This window comes from Gloeophyllum trabeum (assembly GCF_000344685.1).
Source record: "Gloeophyllum trabeum ATCC 11539 unplaced genomic scaffold GLOTRscaffold_00008, whole genome shotgun sequence".
Taxonomy (NCBI): domain Eukaryota; kingdom Fungi; phylum Basidiomycota; class Agaricomycetes; order Gloeophyllales; family Gloeophyllaceae; genus Gloeophyllum; species Gloeophyllum trabeum.
Genome location: NW_006920417.1, coordinates 1,132,504 through 1,154,363, shown reverse-complemented (window position 1 = coordinate 1,154,363; position 21,860 = coordinate 1,132,504). Strand labels below are relative to the sequence as shown.

Sequence of the window (21,860 nt, the reverse complement as noted above, 5' to 3'; positions counted from 1 at the left end):
AAGCACGTGTGTGGCAGCGCAAATAGCAGTTGTGGGAGGTTGTGGGTCCAATGGGAGACTCGCTTTCAATTTGCCGATGTCTTCTACGCACCGCTCCCCAGATTATTCCGTCTCTCATGTTCTGATGGTAGCCTGTTACGACTTGCACCATGTCTAACGACATCTTGACGAGGAATAGACAAGCACCAGCGTCGCCATCTGATAGAGAGGGGTCTCACAAATTACTGCGCTCGTACAGCCTTGACCGCAGTGCTGCCCAGCCTGTAAACGAGAAGTCTAACCAAGGAAATGTTGTGTCTTCTGCTGCACCATCGACGTTCACATCTACTCCCGGACGGTCGCCGTTTCTGTTTGGAATTGGCTCCGGTATACTACAGGACGTCAGAGCACGCCTGCCCTGGTACTGGAGTGACTGGAAGGATGCCTACAATTATCGTGTTATACCGTCTATAGTCCTGATATTCTTCGCGAAGTGAGTTTCCCGACAATGGCAAGCTGAATTATCTAGTAACTTCTCATGGTCAGCGTCCTCCCCGGCATCGCCTTCTCTCTAGACCTCATAGAGCGCACGAACCAATACGGCGTGGCCGAGGTCCTGCTGTCCTCGTTCATGGCAGCGTTCATCTTCTCCATCTTCGGAGCCCAACCGCTCTGCATAGCAGGCGTAACTGGTGTGCAGCTTCAGCCAGCTCAGCAGAGTCGATGAGAGCTATCTGCGGATGCTGATCATGAACGCAGGACCGATTACGGTGCTCAACCAGACCATCTACGATATCACCCAGCGCGGGTCCAATCCCCCCAACTACCTCCACTTCGTGGGCTGGGTCTACCTATGGGGAGCCATCCTGCACTGGATCACAGCAGCGCTTAATTGTAGGCAAAACGCCCACTTGTGCGCTTTCCCCGCACTAACCAGCCGTATAGTCTGCAACTTCCTGAAATACGTTACCCTCTTCTCGTGCGACACATTCGGTTTCTACGTTGCCTGGGTGTACCTGCAATACGGTATTCAAGTGATCACCCGCCAATTCTCCTCTTCCTCGCCTGAGTCGTACCTTACCTCGATCATCCTCGCGCTGCTCATGCTCACAGCCTCGTTCCTGTTCCAAGCGCTCTCGCGGACGAGTCTCTTCCACCGGCACGTCCGGCGGTTCTTCGCCGACTACGGGATGCCGATCAGCCTTGTCGCGGCGAGCGGGATGGCGTACTGGGGGCGGTTCAACCGCGCGAACCCCGAGACGCTTCTCACCGGCGGCGCGTTCACCCCCGCGGGTGGGAGAGAGTGGCTGGTGCGCTTCTGGGATTTGGAGGGCAAGTGGGTGGGCATCGCGTTGCCGTTCGGCGTGGTCCTGTGGGTGTTGTTCTTTTTCGATCATAATGTCTCGGTGAGTCTTCCACTACGCCCATAGCATTGTTCAAGGTCGCTCATCGGCTTGGATTTCGATAGTCCCTCATTGCCCAAGGCTCTCAGTTCCCGCTCAGGAAGCCACCTGGCTTCCACTATGACTTCTTCTTGCTCGGCATCACCACCTTCATCGCAGGTCTCCTCGGCATTCCCGCGCCGAACGGTCTGATCCCGCAGGCCCCAATCCACACCACCTCGCTCCTCGTCATGGGCCGCCCGTTCAAATCAAAAGACGACCCTGAAGAGCGAGAGCGAGAGCCGGACCCGGACCCGGACCGCACGCGCACGCCCAGTCGCGACGGGGACAACGACGCGGAAGTGGAGGGCGAGCCCGAGCCGGATCCGTCGCCCCTGGTGCACGAGGTGCCCGTGGGCGTCGTCGAGCAGCGCGTGTCGAATCTCGCGCAGGGGAGCTTGTGCTTGGTGCTGTTGAGCGGGCCGTTCTTGCATGTCCTGGGCTTGATCCCGAGGGGGGTGCTCGCGGGATTGTTGTGAGAGCTCCTTCGAATCAATCTCGCATTCCGTGATTGATAGACGGATACAGCTGGTACATGGGCCTTGACGCCCTCATCGGGAACGGGATCACGCAAAAGATACTTTTTCTGTTTCGGGATAGGAAGTTGATATCGAAGAGCGAGCCGCTGAATCGCGTGAGGAAGAGTCGGATCGTGATGTTCCTGGCCGTGCAGCTGTTTGGGTTCGGGGCTACGTTTGCGATTACTCAGACTATTGGTGCGTGCCCATTTGTTGGATCCCGCGTGCTCGCGTATCAACCACATCATGTAGCTGCTATTGGATTCCCCGTGTTGATTTTCTTGCTTGTGCCTCTGCGGACTTTGGTGGTCCCGAGCTTACCTTTCACACAAGAGGAGTTATCTATATTAGATGGGCCGACCGCGTCAGCCTTTGTAAGTGTTCTTGACTCAAGGTCTGATATGTGCCGCTGATATTTCATCAGACCATGGAAAGTGTAGGGGGAAGTTGAAGTTGATAAACCATAATTGTGACTACCATGTGCTGAGCGTTTGACTCCACATGATTATTCAAGAAAGGACTTGGATTCTAAGTTTATGACACCACCGGCTTCTCATGCTCATGTGTTTTGAGATAATGTACCTCGAGGGACCTTGTTTGAGGATCATCTGCCTCAAAGCAGTTTACATCCTCAGAGCAGACTGACCACATTAACTGCTGATTCAGGAGACTGGTCTAAGTGTGCTGATAAGTACATCTACAATACAAAGAGCACACAAGATGATATGAAAGGCACCCAAGACAAGTATGATTTTCCAATGTATTTCTTCCGTAGATTTCCCACTGCATTGTGCAGTGCTCTTGCAGATTGAGTGTGATCAGGCTTGGGATATGAGAAAAGTTCCTTGTATACATCAGCCGCAACATCTGAGTCTTGAATGGACCACAGTGATGTGCCGGTCGACTAGTCGTCGACCGGCACATCACTGATGGACCACATTGTTGCAATGACAGATTGATACCCAGCTAATTGCATGCCTGCTGCCAAGTGGATTGCTTCATATCCCAAATCTCTTGTTCCCTTTGCAGTCTGGCATGCAGATAGAGAAGCAAGCCCTCTAGGAACTTGAGAAGTTTGGATGATATCAGATAGTTTGAGGTGCTCTGCATTGGATAAAATAAGTGCACTTGACAGAGGATTCTGCATGTTCTGAACTCCATGGCAAGCAAAGTGGACTCAAGTGTGGCTACACAAGGCTGCCTTGACATTGTCATTGTCTGCTGTAGCATTAGGCCCCATGGAAGTGTCTTGGTACACCAACACCCAGCATCTTGTGCATTTGCTCCTGTCGGAAAAATCCAAAAACCCATATCAGGTCTGACAAAGCCTGATGGTCTTATAATGCCTGATAGGGTTTGGTTTCTATCCTGGTCAGGACTTATCAGGCCCGATAAGATGTGACAGTGTTTCCGGTCTCGTATACATGTTTTTAGTACCTTGCGCTTAAAGTAAGTAAGTACTATGCAACTGTGAATTCAGTGCATTACCACAATGCCCTCGTACTGCGGGATTATAATAATGAAGTGGTGTTGCATATGCCCCATACACACAGAAGGAACCAGATGATGGTATATAGCACGATTTGTTTCCCACATAGTAATGCACATTTAGTATAGTAGTTAACTCGCGCGACCTAATTCTCTGTCGACTTGGCGGCCCTGTGTTCGAACCTGACCAGTGCACTCAGGTTCCCTAAGATGTTAATTGGATCAAGAGAGACTACAAAATCAGCTGAGTGGGGGGGAACAATGAAGGCAGAAGCGAAGTGAGATTTTTATTATTATTCATGGAAAACCCTATAAGGTTCCATAAGACCTGATCAGGTAGCGTCAGGCTGATCAGGCTCCATCAGGCTGGTAGCGCGTTATTCCATATTTTCGAACCTAATATGGGTATTAACGACCTGATGGCCTTATTGGACCTGATAAGTTCTTACAACGTCCGATAAGGTTTTTTCGGAATTTCCGACAGACTGTGGCAGAAGTGCACCAATTGTAGGTGTATAGGATGGAATGCAAAAATCAGAGAGCTTGTGCCCATGTTCACTTATGTTGTATCTTCCTGCAGCATGGATTGGCAGTAACATGAATGACCCAGTTGGGCACCAGAAGATATGTGGCAGGGTATCATTGTAAGCAGGCGATCAATAAACACTATTGTGAGCAGAAGATCCTGAAATAACATGCAATGCTCACCATCAGAGATAAGGCATCAAAGACTGGTTTCACCACCTTGCACCAGAGGGTTGCAAGGATATCCTCCAGTACTAGTTGTTCATCAATCCACTGAGCAGTTGGAATAGCAGGCTTGTAATGTCTTGGATGCGTATCAGCTGCAAGCATGTTGTGGTGCATGAAGTCTCTCAAGGATCAAGTCATAGAAGGCTGTGCCCCACCTATTTGTGTGTCTTCCTTGTTGGACTCTTCTGCTATCTCCCAACTTCCAGATATAGTATGGCCATTGTGTGACAGAAGGCTCTCCATGTGTGACCTCAGACTCTCCACTTCATCAGAGGAGATTTCTGAAAGTGGTACATGGACAACTCTGGTTGAACCAGGCAATATGATATGTGCATCACATCGATCTGGATTTGAATTCAGGGTGATAATATGCCCATTTTTTGCTGCTTCCAGAAGTTCTGAGAGTCCTTGGTGACAGAAATCTTCCAAAGCCAGGCATCTCCCTGACTTGAGTGACAAGATGCTCCCATTTATTGGCTAGGCTGTGGTACGCTTGAAGAACATGCTCAGCAGAGGGACCTTCATTATCATGCAGGGGTTTTTCATATGAATGATGACTTCCAATTGGTGAGCTGTCTCTGAGAGTTGGATTGCAAGCTCAGGATGAACTTGAGCTAGGTTATCTAAGGGCATCTGGAGTTGCAGAACTTGAGACCATGCAAGGGATCGAGTCTGTTCTAACCACTCCAATGCAACTGCATACTCTTGCTTGATGATAGCTATAGTTGCAGCATCACTGCTGAAGGACAAGGGTGAAATCACTTGCAGCTGGTGATGCCAATCTGAGATATGTGTGCTGAATGGAATTGCTTGTGGGAGTAACTCCATAGCCCCAGCACATGTCTTGTAAGCAAGTGAGTAATCTGCAGTGAAATGGGTGAGTTCAACAACAGCAGCTGCAGCTGCCAGTTTGTGGAGGGGAGACATTGAAGTGGAGGAAATAGAGCTCTTGAAGAACTCTATAGCACATGAAACTGCATCTTCAAAAGTATGATCCTCTAGCAGCTGCAAGAGTGGCCAATTCAATATTCCACATGGCAAGGGTTGCTGTATATTCTGAGTAGTCAGGATGGCTCTCTGCAATAAGCCCTCTTGCTTCCTCCATTAGCTCAATGGCCTTACATAGGTTTCCCAGCAGGCCTAGACCCATATCCAAGTCCTTGCAATAGGTGAAGGCCATATGTAATAGCTGAGCCTGGGAAGCAAGGTGTGCAGCTTTTGAAGGCTGATATTCTCGTGTGAAACCAGCCGCCTTTCCTTCCACATCTGCAAAGACATTTATGAGCAATCCAGGACCCATTGCCTAATAAGCTGCGTCCACAAAGGGTGCCAGGCGAGCGGTGAAAGCACTGAACATGCGGTCAATGTGTGGCACCACAGCGTCTGAGCATGTCGGCGCCATCAAATCATACCGATAACCCGCAGGCAAGGATCGTCAGTCAGCAGTGCAGCACAGCACCTGTGGAACGGCAACTGGGAGATACCACCTGGTTAAGTCGCAGGTGAATGCGGTCAAGGGTGGCTATCCACCTCCCAATATCACTGCGGGCAGAGACCGATGTCCCGCCGGCGGGCATGCCAGGAACATCTCCCTGATGGGAGAACACTTTCCTAGAATGGTCCTTGCTGGACCATAAGCTGGACATGAAGAATGTCCTTTGAGTGAACAAAGAAAGGTCTGCGGGACATTTACTATGGTCCCTAAAAATCAGGGGACATTTGATTAGCATTGTCCTTTCATTCTTTATGTCTGTATCATGTTCTGATACGGAGCATCCTAGGAAAGTGTTCTCCCCCCCTTGCCGTGAAAGATGAATGACCGGTGGCGGGACACCGGTCCTTGCCCGCTGTGTATCCGTGTATTCGGCGCGTCCGAGCCGGCTCTTACCGGGACCCTTGTTCACCTCTGAGCAGACGACGAGGCACGCGAGAGAAATATCGGACGAGCCATCGTAGGTACATACAGAACGTGTGCGGCTGGCCTACGCTCGTGTCGTGTAATGACGGTGGCCGTCAAGTCAATGGCGAAATGCTCACTGTCAAGTCAGGCCACTCTTTGTCCAGTCTTTAGAATAAACCTTTTCGAATCCAAACAAGGTTCGTCTGATATCAAGAATAGCAGCAAAGCCACGCAACGCCCGCTGTCCAGGAATATGCATGCCACAACTTGCTGGATGCTGATTGGACGGGCGAAGACTCGTGCTCACTGGGCCGATCCTCATACGCCAAAAATAGCCTCCGAAGACCCTAATGAGGCAAGAAGGCTTCCTTGAAAGGCAATAGGCAGGCGATGATACGCGCTGTGACGCCACCAGCAGGGGCCGCGTTATCTGCTGACCGAGTTATCTGATCTGTCTGCCTCTGGCTTCTGGCAAATCCATGTCTGCCGGTCCAGCCATGGCCCGTATAAAGAGCCTCTCGTCGCACACCTCCTCGCGCTCCCGCTCTCCGACATGGCCGCGTCCGACAGCCACGTCCTCGGTGTTGTCCTCCTCGTCAGGCATGGCGACCGCCAGGGTTTCTACCAGGACCCGGACACTTACACCGCGTCCCAGACGGCTATAACGCCTCTTGGTAACGTGCGTATCTTGTATCCATGTCCCCCGCAATGCTGACTCGCATACACGATACAGCAACAAGAGTACCAGCTCGGCCAGCTCCTGCGCTCGCTCTACATCAACCAGTCCTCGCCCTCGTGCATCCAGGGCATCTCCACGGGCCTCTTCAATTCGAACCAGGTCACTGTGTCTGCCGATGCGGGCGGCGAGGGCGGCGTCATCGTTGACTCGGCCAACAGCCTCGTCCAGGGCTTGTTCCCCGCGACGAGCAGCTACAACACCACACTCGCGAACGGCACCACGATTGTCGCGCCGCTGGGAGGGTACCAGTACGTCCCTGGTAAGTCGAGGACACTATCGAGGTGAGCGGGAACTGAACATGGTGCAGTCCAGACAGTCGAGCCGAATGAGGATGTATCCCTGGAAGGGTGGACAGACTGTAACGTGCGCATTGATCCATACGTCTGTCTTTCTCGATTCTTCATGTGCTCTATTTGTCCTGTCAGACCTTCAATGACGCCACCGAAGCCTTTTACAATTCCTCCATCTTCCAGCAAAAGCAAAAGGATGCCGCGAGCTTCCTCAGCCAGCTCCCGCAGTACCTGGACGGGCGCTCCGTCTCGCTCACGAACATGTGGAACGTGCGTCCCAGCCCCCTCCCCGCAGGACGAAAGACTGACTGGCTGAGTTGCGCGTATGTTGATTAGATCTTCGACTTTATGAACGTCAACTCGATCCACAACGCCTCCTTCGCGAGCCGGCTCCCGCCGACGTTCCTCGCCCAGGCGCGCGACCTCGCGAACTTCCACGAGTACGGCGTGTTCTCGTCGCCGCAGATCGACGGGATCGGGAACAGTGCGTATTTCCTTGCCTCATCCTTTCCCTCTCCCCTCCCCGTTCCGTATAAATGCTGACGAGCAATTGGTGTTATCAGTCGCGGCGCGGACGATGCTCCCGGGGATCATCGAGGGCATGCAGAACATCGCGAACGCGAGCAACCCGACGAAGCTCGTGTACACCGCGATCGCGTACAAGCCGTTCCTTTCCCTTTTCAACATGACGAGGGTCGCGGAGACGTACCCGCAGCTCGCGGGCATTGGTGCGTCCTGTACCCGCGCTGCTCAGCTCTCTGCATGTGTTGACTGACTGCGGTGGGTGCCGGGTAGTGGACTACTCGGCAGCGGTCGCGCTCGAGGTGCGCCAGCCGGCGACGGGCGGGAAGCCCGTGGTGCGGTTCAACTTCAAGAATGGCACCGACGCGGAGTTCGAGACGTACAACCTCCTCGGGGCGAGCGGGGACGTGGACATGCAGACGTTCATCGACACCCTCGCGGTGGGTCCCCCTCTCCTCCTCTTTCGTCACCGAACACTAAATGCTGCATGGGTGCGATGATAGCCCGCCGCGGTGAACACCACCGAGCAATGGTGCACCGTCTGCTCGAACCAGGTCGACCGGGGGTGCGCAGCGTACTTCTCTGCGTCCTCCTCGTCGGCCACCTCGCACGAGAGGATCAGCCCCGTCGGCGCGGGGTTCCTCGGCGCGGGCCTGAGCGGGGCGGTCGCGATGATTGCGGTGGGGCTGTTGATGTGGGCGGGGGTGCTGGCGTTTGGGAGCCGGGTGAGGGGCAGGGGGAAGGGGAAGGCGGAGAGGCCCGTGGTGATGGACCATGCGCGGAGCGAGAGTGAGCGGAGTGTGGGGTCGGCGGAGAAGGTGTGAGTTGTAAGGTGGGTTGTTGTAGGAGTTGTGCTGTATGCCACTGCCAGTGTAAGGATAGTCTGCCAAGGCCTTTACGGTTTGTTAGGATTTGACGGGTTTGCCAGGTGTAATGTTTTGCATGCGTTGGCGGGTTTGTTGTTGCGCGCGGACGCTTCACGTGTGAGGAATGTGATGGGATGAATTGAGTCCAAACAATAATCTGCATGTCCTTTCATGTGCAGTTCAGTGACCGACATTTGCTTCCTTCAATCTGCCTCATCTCTGAGTCGTTCCACTAAACTTCTTGCAGCCGTTTGCAGATCGATAGGCCGTCACGTCAGAAAGTCACATATAGTCGGAGTGTGTCGGACATGGTGCCACGGATGTCCCAGAAATTAAACGAAGTCCAAGTGGTCTGATATTGGGGTCTTGGGGACTTGAATTTCCTTCTCCAACATGGTCCGACTGTAAATGATTTTCGAGAAATGGGCCCATCGAACTGCAAACGGCTGTGAAATAATCGATGATGGGCGCGCTTCAAGGTGGCCCGGGCGCGGTCGAATGCCTGAAGGGCAATCGCGTACGGTACTAGATACTAGTGATGTGCGCACGCGCCGTATTCTTCGCGAAGCTTGGCGTGGCACAGCGGGACTCGTCACTATGTTGTGACACAGTTGTAGGCTAGACCTCAATATCCAGTAGATAGGCGAGCAATCCTGTCTATGGGGTGAAACATGTAGATTTGCGTCCCTAGGGCTGAAGTCACTGGACTTTCTGGCTGTTTCTTGCTAAACAGGAGCAAAAAAATGAGCGTAACACATTTTTGTATCCTTCTCCTGTCCAATTCGAAGTCAGTAGAGGGACTGTAGCAACTTACAGCGGGCCCTTCAAAGTCTTGGTTGGCCCCTCTCCCTCAACCACCGTGAGTATAACTTGTACTTGTTTGTCGCGGACTTCATCCCTAGTGAAGAATTCCTCGCTTCGTTCGCAACAACAAATCTGATATTTGTATACCATTCGATTTATATATCTATCACCTTATCAGTCCGAGTCGGGGCCGCACGCGCGCGACGTGGCGCGAGCTCTCATTCTCCTACCGGCTCCCGAAATCCAACAAAGCTTGTAATCATAATGTGGCCATCAAGAGAATAAGGAGCACATATAGCCTGAGCTGTGAGCACTGAGCAGCGGTCAAGCGGCGACGATTACCTAAGCTTCCGACTCAGTAGCCAATCACGACGTTCACAGAGTTCGATCTTAGTCGGATAAAACCGGAGTGACCAGCCACAAAGGGGTTCGGAACGAGTCAGGCAAGTGTGAGATATCGGCGGATAGCGTGAGGGAGCACATAATCAAAGACGGAGAAGGAAGGAGTCGCAAGGATTTGAAATAATTTTCAGATGCAGGGCAAGACGTTGTTACACTACTAAACCTAGACAGAGAAACAGGGAAAACTTTACGATATTTGGTTCCTTATGTGATGATGCTCATGCGTAGCAGTAGTGGTCGCCTGGAGAAGAGCCATCACGGATCGGTCAGCGCACTGGTAAAGATGGCCATCTTACTGAGTAGGTCTTACATCAGACGGCACGCACATCGCGCAGGCCGACAGCAACCTTCTGAGGTGCCGAGCGTCCAGCAATAACGACAGTCACATAATGGCCGATGGTGGACTTAACTTTCTGTAACAGAGAGCACAGGTTGAGTATGGGGCACAGTAGAGTGTGGACTTCGTCGCATCCTACCTTGCCATTAATGTTCGTTGTCTTCGTCATGATTCCTACGTATGTACCCGTTTTCCACTCGCTGCCCCAGCGGACGTAGACGGACTGGTGTTGCTATGTTCCGAATGAGCAGCGGGGCGAGAGATAGCAGTGTGAGCAGACTGACTCTGAATTCGGCCATCTCGCAGTTGTACGTTGGCGTGTCGAATTTTGCTTGTGAATTGGGGGGCTGCTGGTGAGCGGCCCAATTCCTGCCGGGCCCTAATATGCAAACAGATGGAGAGCGACCGTGCAGAGGAGGCCAAATCCAGCCGACAACGGGATCACGGGGATACGGGATAGTGTTGGCTTCTCATATGCGAGTCATGGTGAGCAAACTGAGGAACGATCTCCAGGGAATTTGCGAGTCAACAGGTTGCACGAATAGCCTGTCCGAGGAACCTTGATGAGGACGTCTCTGTAATTCCCGTAATAAGTATCATGCCACGATGTTGGGCGCGCGGGCATTGAGACGCCTTGTTGATCATGGGAAGAAAGGATCATGCTACGACAAGGCTGCGGCTATACGCGTAAATCCTGGGGTATCAGCAGCAGATATTACTCACCTCAATGCCTGGCTGTGAGAATTAACTCTGAGCAACCTGAATACTTCAGGTCCCTCATAGACTGGCAATGCGCAGTGACATGCTACACAGTCCCAATCCTCGGGCGAAAGATAAGATTATCGCAGGTTAGAGCGCTCAACCTGAATCGTGTCGTGGCAACTGATTAGGTTTGCACAAAAAGGTCTTGTCCTCACTTATGGATAGAAAGCTGTGTCTCGATGGTTAGATATCAATTTATCGTACTTCACCCCGAAGCCGAAGACGAGAGCGCTAACGGAGGGGAAGCACACCTAGTCAGTTCAAGGTGCTGCTGACAAGAGAACGGAAGAATCCCTGACGTGGCGAGTCACGGACCCGACTTTTTTCTCTTGCGAATGAAGCTAGAAGCTTAGTTTGCGGGACCGACTGCAGGACCGTGGATACTCAGGAAGCAGAGTAACATCCGCTCAGTTGGCGCATCGATAATCACTCAGCGGTAAGTCTTCCCGTTTTGGGCTCCCTCCGCTGAGAAAACGCGCATTTCGTGGCTTGAATCTTCTCGACACGAATCGTCACATGTCACGTGCGTTCGTTAGCTGTGACTCTTCCACCGTTCAAAAGGCGCCGGGAGTCGACCGACGGCTCCGCCACACCACCCAGAGCGGGACTTGCTCGCCCTCTGCGACTCGGACTGCACGTCGACATGGTGCCAGCCGACGAATCGCATTTAGTACCTTCACCGTTACCTGATGAACTGAAAGACTGGGATAATATAGAAGACGAAAGCCTGTTCCGGAAGCCGTGGGAACATTATGAGTTGTTCCTCGCTCAGCATGGATACACTTTGCTGGGCGCACCAGCCTACGATGATCCCCAAGTATTTGAGCGTATACCAAGGCGACCCGCGTTGAATCCATTCTTTCCCAAGGACGATGAAGATTTCGTCCATCGGCCGGTCTTTATGTGGGAAGAAGTGGAGTATCTTCGCTTGCCTCAGTTCTTCCAGCCGGTAAGTAAGGCCATGATTATATGATGAAGGGTAAATATACTCACTTTCAGTATGCGACTTGTCACCAGCGTGCCACTCTGTACTTAGGACTAGATAAAGTAGGACGGCAGGTCCTCTTCAAAGCAGTCACGCGAGATTCTGCAGAGTACAAGGTGCTGAGTCACCTTCGCAGCCATAATCTACGCCAAGACCCTAGGAACCATACTATCCCAGCTACGCTGGTTTCAGCGGGTGATATGGTTTTCGTCATTCAACCCTACTGGGGCAGATGCTGGGACTGGCCTTCTCCGGACAGTGTCACCGCTCGCTTTAAGATTGTGTTTCAGCTTCTTGAGGTACATGCACTCCGATTTAAGAGAATCTGTAATTGACGCTTGCGCAGGGTCTCGTTTTTATGCACGAAAATAGGGTCGGCCATGGGGTAAGCATCGTCCTGTTCGTGGCTAGCACAAATATTGAGATCGTCAAAAGGACATCCATCGAGAGAACATCCTGTGGAATCACAGTGACTGCAGAGGGTGGACCACGGGTGAACATGATCCTCCTCCGGGTTACTTATTCCACAGCACCTTCGACTTCCGTATGGCGTACATCGACTTCGGCTGCTCTACCCTCTTGGAGCCTGGTCAGAGCCGCATGGTTCCGAGTAATTCCCGACCTCCCTCTGATTTTGCAGCTCCGGAACAGACAGCAGAGGGCGATTCCTATGATGTTTTCGCTGCGGACGTATATAACCTTGGGAAAGTCCTTCAATGGGAGCTAGAGGAAGCACTAAAGGTGAGTGATAAATGCTTGACGCACATAATTAATCCTATCTTGACGTACAAATCGACGGAAAGCATGATGATCCCGTTGCTCGAGAAACGGTTGAGTCAGCACCAGATTATCTAGACCTCCTCAGAAGCATGACCCAGGAGGACCCCGCTCGGCGCCCTTCCTCCCTGGAAGCTCATATTACCTTCAGAGCTATCTTCAAGAATTGGGAATTGACAAGGTCGTAGGGTGTGTTCACTAATTTATATTTCTTTCTCTCTTTCCGACTGCTGCTTTCTCTGACACCTTACGTCTCGTTCCCGCTGTCCTTGGAGATAACATGTGCATTTGTATGAATTACTCGCTTTCGACTCGCTTTCGCCAATTCAATGATTCCGTGCTGCATACCCTGCCGTTGCCCATTTACACTGATAAACTATTAGGGACCCGCAGGATTGAGCTATATCCCCGACGTCGCACGCAAAAGTACACGACGTCTATCATTTATATTGGTCAAGGCGAACTCGAGACTCTTTGAAAGCGTGCTAGATTATCACTGACATTTCTCGCACGACATTCAAGAACCTGTGCTCCAGATGGCGCTGCCGCGAGTTAGGATAGCAACCGCTGCGTTTCTAGACTAAGAATTGACGAAGTATCTCAGGCCTCTCAAAGCCTGTATGCAGGGCACATGAGGGCATGAGACCACGGTGAGCGTCTTTGAAAGCCTATCAACCAATGATAATACGATGTTGTTCGCTGACGACGAGCTTAACCATAGTTAGACTTGTCGAAGCGACACAAAGTTGCCTTCGTTTCTGGCCATGAGTCTCTCCGCCTTGATGTATCCTTCAGAGAGAAACTGTAAAAAGGAATACGTCTTCTATCCTGGATGCTGGCAACCATCTATCAGCTGTCTTCTGCCTGGTATGTCTGTATTTGGGAGTGGGATTGCGCAGTCATTTTTGAAGAAAGCAACAAGCCTGCCTATACCTCCGCCGCAATGTAACAATATTCAGTCCAGGCTTACAATCGCATCTCTGAGCCTGATGCTGACATACCCAGATTCCCATATAGTCTATCATCATTGAGAGGGTGCGAACTCTCTGGTCGAGTGGGGTGATTTCTATGAATATCGCCTCCGTGAGTGACTCCTGCTGATCGCAATTGCACTTAGGATGGCGGTCTCCTGACAGATAATATTCGTAGAGAAAATCCATGAAGGCATTCTCTTTCCTGCAACTGCGCGTGCTGTGCGTCGCCCGGGATCATAAACCGACGTCTGCGGTCTTCGTACCCAGGGCGACCGTGCAAATTCCTTCTCGCGGCCAACATAGAATTTTGAAAGTCCCTCGCGGTCACTCTGCTCTAGACTTGTGAACGGCGTCTCCTCAATTCGACCGAGTAGGCGAGCAACGGGTCTTCATAGGGACTCTGCTCCTGTCTTGATCAATTCCGAGCTCTGGATGGTAATCGGAATGTTCACCCCGAGACCGGGCGCTCAGTCCACCTTCAGAACGGCAACTGTACGCACGGAACCGTTATTATTGGAGCGTGGTGGTCCACCATGCGTCCATAGTGCTATGTGACTCTGGCCTGAGCGCAGATCTAAGAATACTACTACGATCCGCGCCCGTGATTCCTTCGCCCGGCCAGTCCTACCGCGGCGCTCGTGCTGCATGAGGCTCGCGTTAGTCAGAGGTACTGCTTGTTCTCTGGCTTTCCGCCCTGCCGACATTTCTCCTTCCAGCGGACGGTCCGCGCATGGGGAGCGCACGCTGGGATGTCGAAATTGCCACAAGCGGGTATGTTTTCATTTAGTGGGGTGCCGGTCTAATTCTTGGCCGGCAGGACATCTGATGTGCGCTAATTCGAGGCGAAAGATAGACTAGGGAATAGAAGGATTCTAAGCTGTCGACATTCCCGCCATCTCATAAACGTATCAGTGTTAGTGTTCAGGTAGGCGTTCCTGATGCATCCCGAAATTCATAAATGATACCCATGATATTCGAAGGATTCATACTGTAGTCCATGGCTGCCTCACCGCCGGCGAGCAGGATCCAAGCTGATTCAAGTTCATCATCTGGCTGCCGCTGAGTTCGAACATCATACTCGGTGGTCTTGTGGACCACGGAGTTTCGGGGTCTCAGTGACTCCACGAGGCTACGATCCCGCTGCGTTCTCGACACTCGTCGGGCCTGGCCGACGTGCAGTCAGGCACCAAGATCACTCTCCGCGACGTTTACGCTGAAGTTGAAGGCAATGACGAAAAGTCTATGTCATGCCAGTGTGCCTCTCGTTTCATGCTTGCAGTCGTCCGCGACATCGTCCTCCTGGCTAATTGCGATAAAGGGCGCCACCCCGGCCCAGCGGCAGGATGCACCGTTCCCCTGCTTGAAGAGGCTAGACTCTGGATCCAACTGATGCTTTTTGTCTGGGATCAGCGAACCAGGCGGTTTTCCTCGACACTGCTGATTGCTTGGCTGGCAGCGGAGGCTTTTAATAATCTGTAAGGTTTGGATTGCTTGATTGGTGCGAACGGACGCCGGTAAATTTGCTCTGGGCTGCGCGCACGGCCGACGGTGTCCGTCTGCACGTTGGAACTTTTGCTTTTGCTGACTGGACGTCGGAGGCCTCGCGACTCTCGCGTGCCTGGTAAGTCGATAGGCATTGTATCTGTGTTATCTGGGGGTTGGGGCCGTCGGTAGCACGTCTGAATAAAAGGGCAGGATGTTTGGTCCAGCCGTGACATAACTGCGGCTGCAGACGGTTCCAGTGTGCTCGCTGGACCGGAACAATTACCAAACGGGAACGTTCTGGAACAGAAAATATCCAAAAACGGCACAAATGCGGGAAATAGAACATAAAATTACCTAATTCAGTGTGGGAGCCGTCTGAGGTCAGAAGATGGGCCAGCGTAGCGAGCGGCCATGGGTTGGACGAGTTCCCAGCTGCAATCGCAACGCCGTCCTTGAGCTTGTCGTCGCTGCTGCTGCCTCCGCTGCCGCCGCCGTCGTCGCTGTCCCCGCCGTACAGCACGGGCCTCTTGGATCTATCGGCCTTGCCCTCGATACCCAGATAATGCACCTTAGACCCCTACTACACCTCCCAATTAGTACTATATCGCTCCACCGCTTGTCGTCATTTCTTTCCTGCTAAACTTGCGGCATACCGTCCTCGTATTTCGGTCTCGCTGCTGCTAGAGCTTGTGCGACTTATATTCTATTCGCTTCGTCGGCTGCGTTCGTGCTGCCTGACCGACCTATGTCGCCCCGAGCAACATACGAACCTCCTTGGCCCGCACAGACGCCCCCTCCACCCGAACCCTCTTCATCCTCCTCGTCACCGAAAAGAAAGCGCCGGAGACTGTCTGTAGAGGAGCAGCCCACAAAACGACAGATAGCTGACCAGTCAGAAGTTTGTGAGTCCTCATTAGAATCTACTCCAATAGGCACGCCATGAGCAATCTACCTCGGGCGTTATTCTCCCCGATACCCCAGTACTCATCCATGCGGTTCTTTAGCTCAAGCACTGCAGAATTGCTCAAACCAGGGCAACGACGTGTTTTCCTGTTTCCCCGATGGACAGACAGTGGTCCCACAACACGAGTACTGCTACTTCGTCTGTAAGTCACCAGACGTGCATCGATGTCGTTTGGGATGGCCTTGGCTCATGGTTCTCGGATGTAGGGAATAGCAAGCTTCCGTACTGGCAATATACGGACAGCGTTGACGTGTACCTGTTCCACGCCGACACTAACCAGCCGGTGACCTCTCTGCTCAACCAGCCTAATTCTTGGGAACGGACAGGCAGAACTTCGCTACAGGTGAACGACCAGTGGTTCGGTGAGAGAGGAAGAGCATGGGACAACAGTCCAATATCATACCCTTTCTACTGGGCGGTCGTGAGCGCCGGCGGGTCCCCAGTGTCGTTACCATACTCTCCAGCAACCTTCACCGCAGTCCGTGAGTGTCCTATTGCATCCTATCGACGACAATGTGTTGACTGTTTAATACAGAGACAACATACCTAGACGTTGTTGCGTCGTCTCTAAGCTCCGCGTCTTCAGCATCTGCTGCGTCCTCATCGCGTGCAGCAGAGTCGTCCAGGTCTGCGTCATTAACTTCCGGGGTCTCAGCTGGAGCAAGTCCAACCGGTTCTGGCTCTGGATCTGGAACAATACCCTCGAACAGCTCCGGAGGTGCAGGCCCTCGCGGGAGCGGCTCCGCAGGCGACGGCGGCGGAAATGTACAGGCTGGGGCCAGTAGCTCATTCCCTCACGGCGCCATCGCCGCAATCGTGGTGCTTGGGTTCCTGGCTCTTGTAGCTTCTGGGATCCTTATATTCCTGATCATGCGGCGAATGCGCGCACGGCGAGCGAACGCCAACCGCACATCCATGGGCTCTGAATCGCCTATGATGGCGAATGTTGGAGGCATGGGTGGTCCTCAATCGCCGCTTCTGGGTGAGGCTGGCCTGGCTGCCGCAGGCATGGGCGCTGGTGCTGCTGCAGGAGCTGCGTCTTCCATTCACCACGAACACCCACCATCAGTTGCTCCGGACGACGGCGCGTCTACGATATCCCAGGCGCACTCAGCAAGCGAACCCGTTCCGTTCTCGGGTGCAGATGCCGCAATCATGGCGGACGCTTTCCGGAAAGCATTGCGGAAACCCGACTTTGCAGGGAGGCCCGTAGAAGAGGGAGAAAGCCCGGAAGCTAATAATGGAAGCGGAAGGAACTCGGAGCTATTGAACCGGGAGTTGGCAGAAGAAGGAAGGGACATCCGAAGTGTCAGTTCCTCGAGAGGGGTGCGGGTGGAAACACTCAGCGATGCAGGTGATACAGCACAGGATAATCCGCATTGATGGTCATGGGCTTCCTGGTTGTTAGTGCGTGCTACACGTGTCCTCTTGCTTTTACGCTTTCCTTCTTCGCTTTTACTGGGCGTCACTGTGTATGGGTCCTCGTGCAGTCTGTGTTGTCAGCGTCATATCATCCCTTTGTCACATTCGTCGCATCCTCGTCCTCCGCTTCCAACTTGACTTTATTCGCTTCCTTCGCTCATGCATTATACCGCGGTCTCATTTATCTTCCTCCCCGGGATCAGCTGCTTGCCATATCCGTTTCCTATCTTGGCCACGGACCAGCTTCACAGTACGTTACAGTACTGAATCTTTTTAAATCTCCGGACATTGTTTTCTCATTCAAGTATATTTTTTATGTAGTCTCAATGTTCCTGTCGCGCGTGTTTTCTGTTGCCCACTCCTGTCCCCCTCATAATGTATGAGGGTTCCCTCCCATTCCTTCGGCGCTTCTGTCACATTTACCCCTCCGCGACCGTCGTCAGTCTCGCCGCCCTTCTCCCCTCACCTTCCCGCTTCTCGTGCCCGGCCTTGGTCCTCGTTGTCCCAGGCGGACGGATGACATCTGACGTGGCTCCACTCGTACCTGATCTCGTCTTTTCTACCGACTTATCCCATTCGCCTTGATCCTGTCTCACGTTGTCGCCCTCCATACGGACACCGCCCCACCTCCAACTGGTCGCGCCGGTTTCACGAGAAACTGCGCGGCGTTTCCACGTTCGTTACTATTTATGTGGTTCTATGCTGAGCGCGGCGCTGGGAAGAAGAGACTTATAGTACATTCCATCCCCCCACGTATGACATTCTATAATGACCATTTGTACTCTTTTCCGGATCAATCGAGTCGTTCCAAGTCGGCGAATTTGCTGGATTCGACACGGTGACTTTTGGGGTGACGTGCAATGTTCGGGACGACCGTTTATTCCTGCAATAGAACAGGACCTGACTTGATCCGATGATGCACTGATATACATAGCTGCCTGACACTGTACGTGTTCTAGGAAATACTCGACTGCTGACGCATCACTTGAAGTCACCAATGAATGTCGTAGAACGTCCATTGGCATGCCTCTACAAAGTGGAGCCAGCAGGAGCGTTACGTGACGCGACGCGTCGCGCGTTCTAATGAGTGGCGTACACGCGTAGACGGTGCCACTGCACGGCAGGCCTCGTGTCTCTGACCCTCTTCCTTGTTTCTCTCCTGGCCAAGCTTGCATACTATGCACCGGGCACTTGCTATCGTTGAGATTCTTCATGAAATATTCATAGTCCATGCGGCGGTCCAAGATCCCACGGACTTGGATATGAATGACCCACCTCTGTATTGCAACCCCCTACCTGACGAAGACGAAGTCCAAGAGAAGCGCAGGGCTTTGCTTCATGCTGCATTAACCTGTCGTGCATTCGCAGATCCTGCGCTTGATGGGCTCTGGAAGTATATGGACTCCCTGATTCCGCTCCTTCGTTGTCTACATCAGGAAAAAGGGAAAGGTCTGAAGGTCTAAATGTTTAAATGTGTGTTTGATCCAGGTATAGCAATTGAGCAGGGGTGAAGTGTTGGGTCCACTGGTTGTAATTTACTTCTGTATTCAATAATGTATTGTATCCCATACACAAGTGCACAAAATGTCTTGCTTGAAAGGATTTCGCGCAATGTGATTGGTCGAGCAGAGTCTGACGCGTCTGAAAAGTCTGATGCTCAGCCTTTTCAGACCCTTCCCTTTTGACTGATGCTACCAGCGTTTCAGTACGATCACATCAGGAAACCGGAATATCTCCGGATGGAGACAGCGTCTCCGCGGCTCCGGTTCTCCAGACGGAGACGAGGTCTCCATCCGGAGACATGCCCCCCACTAATATACAGTAATATGTGCTAAATTTTGCTCGAATGCAAAGAGGAGCACGTATAGCAAAAACATAAGCCCATATCCTGTCCCTATGTGAGGGATAGATATCGGGTGTCAGGTATACGAACTCCCGCCGAAGCCACGTGGTGTCTCCAGGAGTCTCCATCTGGAGACGCTGTCTCCGTCCTGAACCGGACGGAGATGGCCGTCTCGGGACGATGGGGGGACCTCTCCATCGCTCCGGGGCTCCGTGTGACTCCATATGGAGCATATGGAGATTTCCGAGGTTCCTGATGCAGGGTAGGGGTAAATATGTGAGTGATTCCCAGTGGTGCCTCCAATATGACTGTCTGATTCAGGACTTCCTAGGCATTTGCGCGGGAGATCCAACTCGGGGACTGGACCGTCTTTGACCGTTATGCTCGTCGCATACGCTGGATGGACTATCTCGACTGCCCCGCCATCGACGGCTCCGTCTTTGAGTACCTTTCTCGGGCAAGGGGCACTTGCATGCTCCCGAAGTTAAAGATATTCAACCTCTATCGGGGTCCTTACAAGGTCTCGCGAAATGAATTATGTCTGTTCGCAGCTCCTAGCTTGATAAAGGTCGATATTGGTGCATTTCAGCCTCGCACGGAACTGCTCTCTCAGGTACTTGAATGCTACCTTGTTGTCATTGCTGCCCGGGCTCCTCACTTGAGGCACCTGGTAGTGTCCTCGCATCTTACTTATTCTTCCTGTCTTGGTCGTGTCACCTCGCTCCATAGTCTACGCTATCTGGCCTTCCGCGTGGGGGAAACTCCCTGTTGGTCTCCTGGACTCGGGCTCATGCCACAAGCAAATCCCGCAGTGACTCCATCGCCGTAGCACCTTGTTGCACTCCACATCGACTTCCATAGGGTGCACGTGGACATCAAAGCATGGATGGTGAGAGAACTCGCACTCCTTGAATATATTAGCCTTCGCTGTTGTCTCAATTGGATTACCTCAATTTTGCACCATTTGTTGCGCAATCACATTCAAAGGGTCGAGTTGGTGCTACGGCATGATCAATCCCATGCAGATGTTCATTATTCTTTATTTAAGGAGCTTGCCTTCCCTTGCTTGAAGACTATTGGGATTATGACGCATGTGGGGGAACTTGAAGATCCACCCCTACTCACCGGCAGGCTCCTTGCCAACTTCATGGAACTCAGGGATCTGGAGAATATATGTATGGACTGGACTTTTGCTGCTCTTCACACCACTGAAGATGACATAAGGCATATGGCACTCGCCTGGCCCAAGCTCAAGACCCTGAAATACCAAGAATCACTGTGGAAACACAATGGAGGTGAGCTCGTCATTAGGGTTGCACTGTCGCAGTATTTGAGCAGCCTGCGGTAGTAAAAAAATTCTGGTGAGTGATCATCGTACCTGTAGCTCAAGGTCTGGATTGACAGGTGTCTTCAGCCTTTGGTTTTTGTGACGACAGCAGCCCTCATCGTAAATCTCGGCTGTGTGGCGTTGATATTGGGTGTAGTACCAGTACTAGTACTACTAGTATTGCTAGGCAGTGAGTGGTTTCACCAGTCCCACTTTGTGCTCAGCCAATCTTACTTGCTTGCCTTCTCTCTGATACAGCTTTTGTCCATTCCCTGTGGTAGTACGAGCTGGTAGAGCAAGATCGAGGGGATGATCATGTTGGTGGCATTGTTACTGTATTTAGATATCGGATGCAATACGGATGTTATGTAACCAATCTGATCGTCTGAATCTCATCGTCTCATGAACCATAGGCTATTCTATGCACCACAAGACAGTCAACATGGCTTACGGTGATATGCACAGACACACAACAATCACCAAGGACCAAAAGGAATAAACCTAAACCCCGTGATATGGGTGAAGGCGGTCCAAGCCAACTGAAGGGTATTTAATAGTTCGAGGGGGAAAGGAGGAGTAAGACGCCGTAGGGTAGTCCGTAGGAAGATCTAGAAAAATAAAACAAAAACCTTGACACCTGAAACAAACACTAGTGGACGCTCCGGAGTATTTATCTCCGGAAAGTTGCAAACAAAGTCGCAAACCACGGAACCGAGTATAGGTTCGGGCCCACGGGAGTAGAAAATGCTAAAAGGACTTGTTTAATTTTATTCCGCTATGTGAGACTCACCGGAGCTAATTGAATCGATGGCGGAGATAATTCACTCGACGAGTCAGGCCTATTGGCAAAGCTAGGATCGGTTATAATTCGCTAAGTTCGACACTTTCGAACTTCTCGGATCGCTGAGATCGTAACACTGATTCTCTGAGATGGTGAAGTCGAAACTTGTTTTTCTGTACGCTACTTTGTACAATTTATACTACAGGAGTGGCTTTGCGACCATCCGGAGATAAATAACAAATAAACGCCGCTACCCACAGGATTGCTCAGCACTTGCCGCCATTATACTATACACGATACAACTCTCTTGCACTCCCACTTGCTCGTCCCAGCCCCTAGAGGTCGCCTCGACGCTCCGCCACCTGATCCAAGCGGTCCCATCACTCCGTGTGACGCGCTGGTCATGTGCTAATTACCTCCGGCCACTTGCTGACTGATGCTGACCTCATGGTGACTCGTATGCGTCCGCACCTTCGGTAGTTTGATGGAAAGGAGAGGGA

The 21,860-nt window shown here is 52.1% G+C and overlaps 4 protein-coding genes across 4 annotated transcripts; 3 read left to right on the top strand and 1 right to left on the bottom strand.

Annotated features, from left to right (window-relative positions):
* Nucleotides 1-149: 149 nt before the first annotated feature.
* GLOTRDRAFT_139266 (phosphoglycerate mutase-like protein) lies at nucleotides 150-8,597 on the top strand (the record flags this gene model as incomplete). Its single annotated transcript, XM_007868824.1, has 16 exons — nucleotides 150-472; nucleotides 526-671; nucleotides 739-873; nucleotides 925-1,385; nucleotides 1,448-1,896; nucleotides 1,950-2,137; nucleotides 2,192-2,313; nucleotides 2,364-2,375; nucleotides 6,499-6,759; nucleotides 6,814-7,078; nucleotides 7,127-7,182; nucleotides 7,245-7,379; nucleotides 7,446-7,593; nucleotides 7,673-7,837; nucleotides 7,905-8,071; nucleotides 8,135-8,597. The coding sequence occupies 16 exons, from the start codon at nucleotides 150-152 to the stop codon at nucleotides 8,453-8,455; spliced, it is 3,354 nt and encodes a 1,117-aa protein (XP_007867015.1). The 3' UTR covers nucleotides 8,456-8,597.
* Nucleotides 8,598-10,014: 1,417 nt separating this feature from the next.
* GLOTRDRAFT_130117 (uncharacterized protein) lies at nucleotides 10,015-10,339 on the bottom strand (the record flags this gene model as incomplete). The annotated part of the gene is made up of 3 exons (XM_007868823.1): nucleotides 10,015-10,116; nucleotides 10,180-10,272; nucleotides 10,325-10,339. The coding sequence occupies 3 exons, from the start codon at nucleotides 10,337-10,339 to the stop codon at nucleotides 10,015-10,017; spliced, it is 210 nt and encodes a 69-aa protein (XP_007867014.1).
* Nucleotides 10,340-11,445: 1,106 nt separating this feature from the next.
* GLOTRDRAFT_130116 (uncharacterized protein) lies at nucleotides 11,446-12,752 on the top strand (the record flags this gene model as incomplete). Its single annotated transcript, XM_007868822.1, has 5 exons — nucleotides 11,446-11,751; nucleotides 11,820-12,086; nucleotides 12,134-12,172; nucleotides 12,223-12,528; nucleotides 12,591-12,752. 5 exons carry the CDS (start codon nucleotides 11,446-11,448, stop codon nucleotides 12,750-12,752), a joined length of 1,080 nt encoding a protein of 359 aa, XP_007867013.1.
* Nucleotides 12,753-15,426: 2,674 nt separating this feature from the next.
* GLOTRDRAFT_139265 (uncharacterized protein) lies at nucleotides 15,427-18,249 on the top strand. Its single transcript, XM_007868821.1, has 4 exons — nucleotides 15,427-15,925; nucleotides 16,028-16,129; nucleotides 16,194-16,469; nucleotides 16,523-18,249. The coding sequence occupies exons 1-4, from the start codon at nucleotides 15,769-15,771 to the stop codon at nucleotides 17,368-17,370; spliced, it is 1,383 nt and encodes a 460-aa protein (XP_007867012.1). The 5' UTR covers nucleotides 15,427-15,768; the 3' UTR covers nucleotides 17,371-18,249.
* The last annotated feature ends 3,611 nt before the right edge of the window (nucleotides 18,250-21,860 follow it).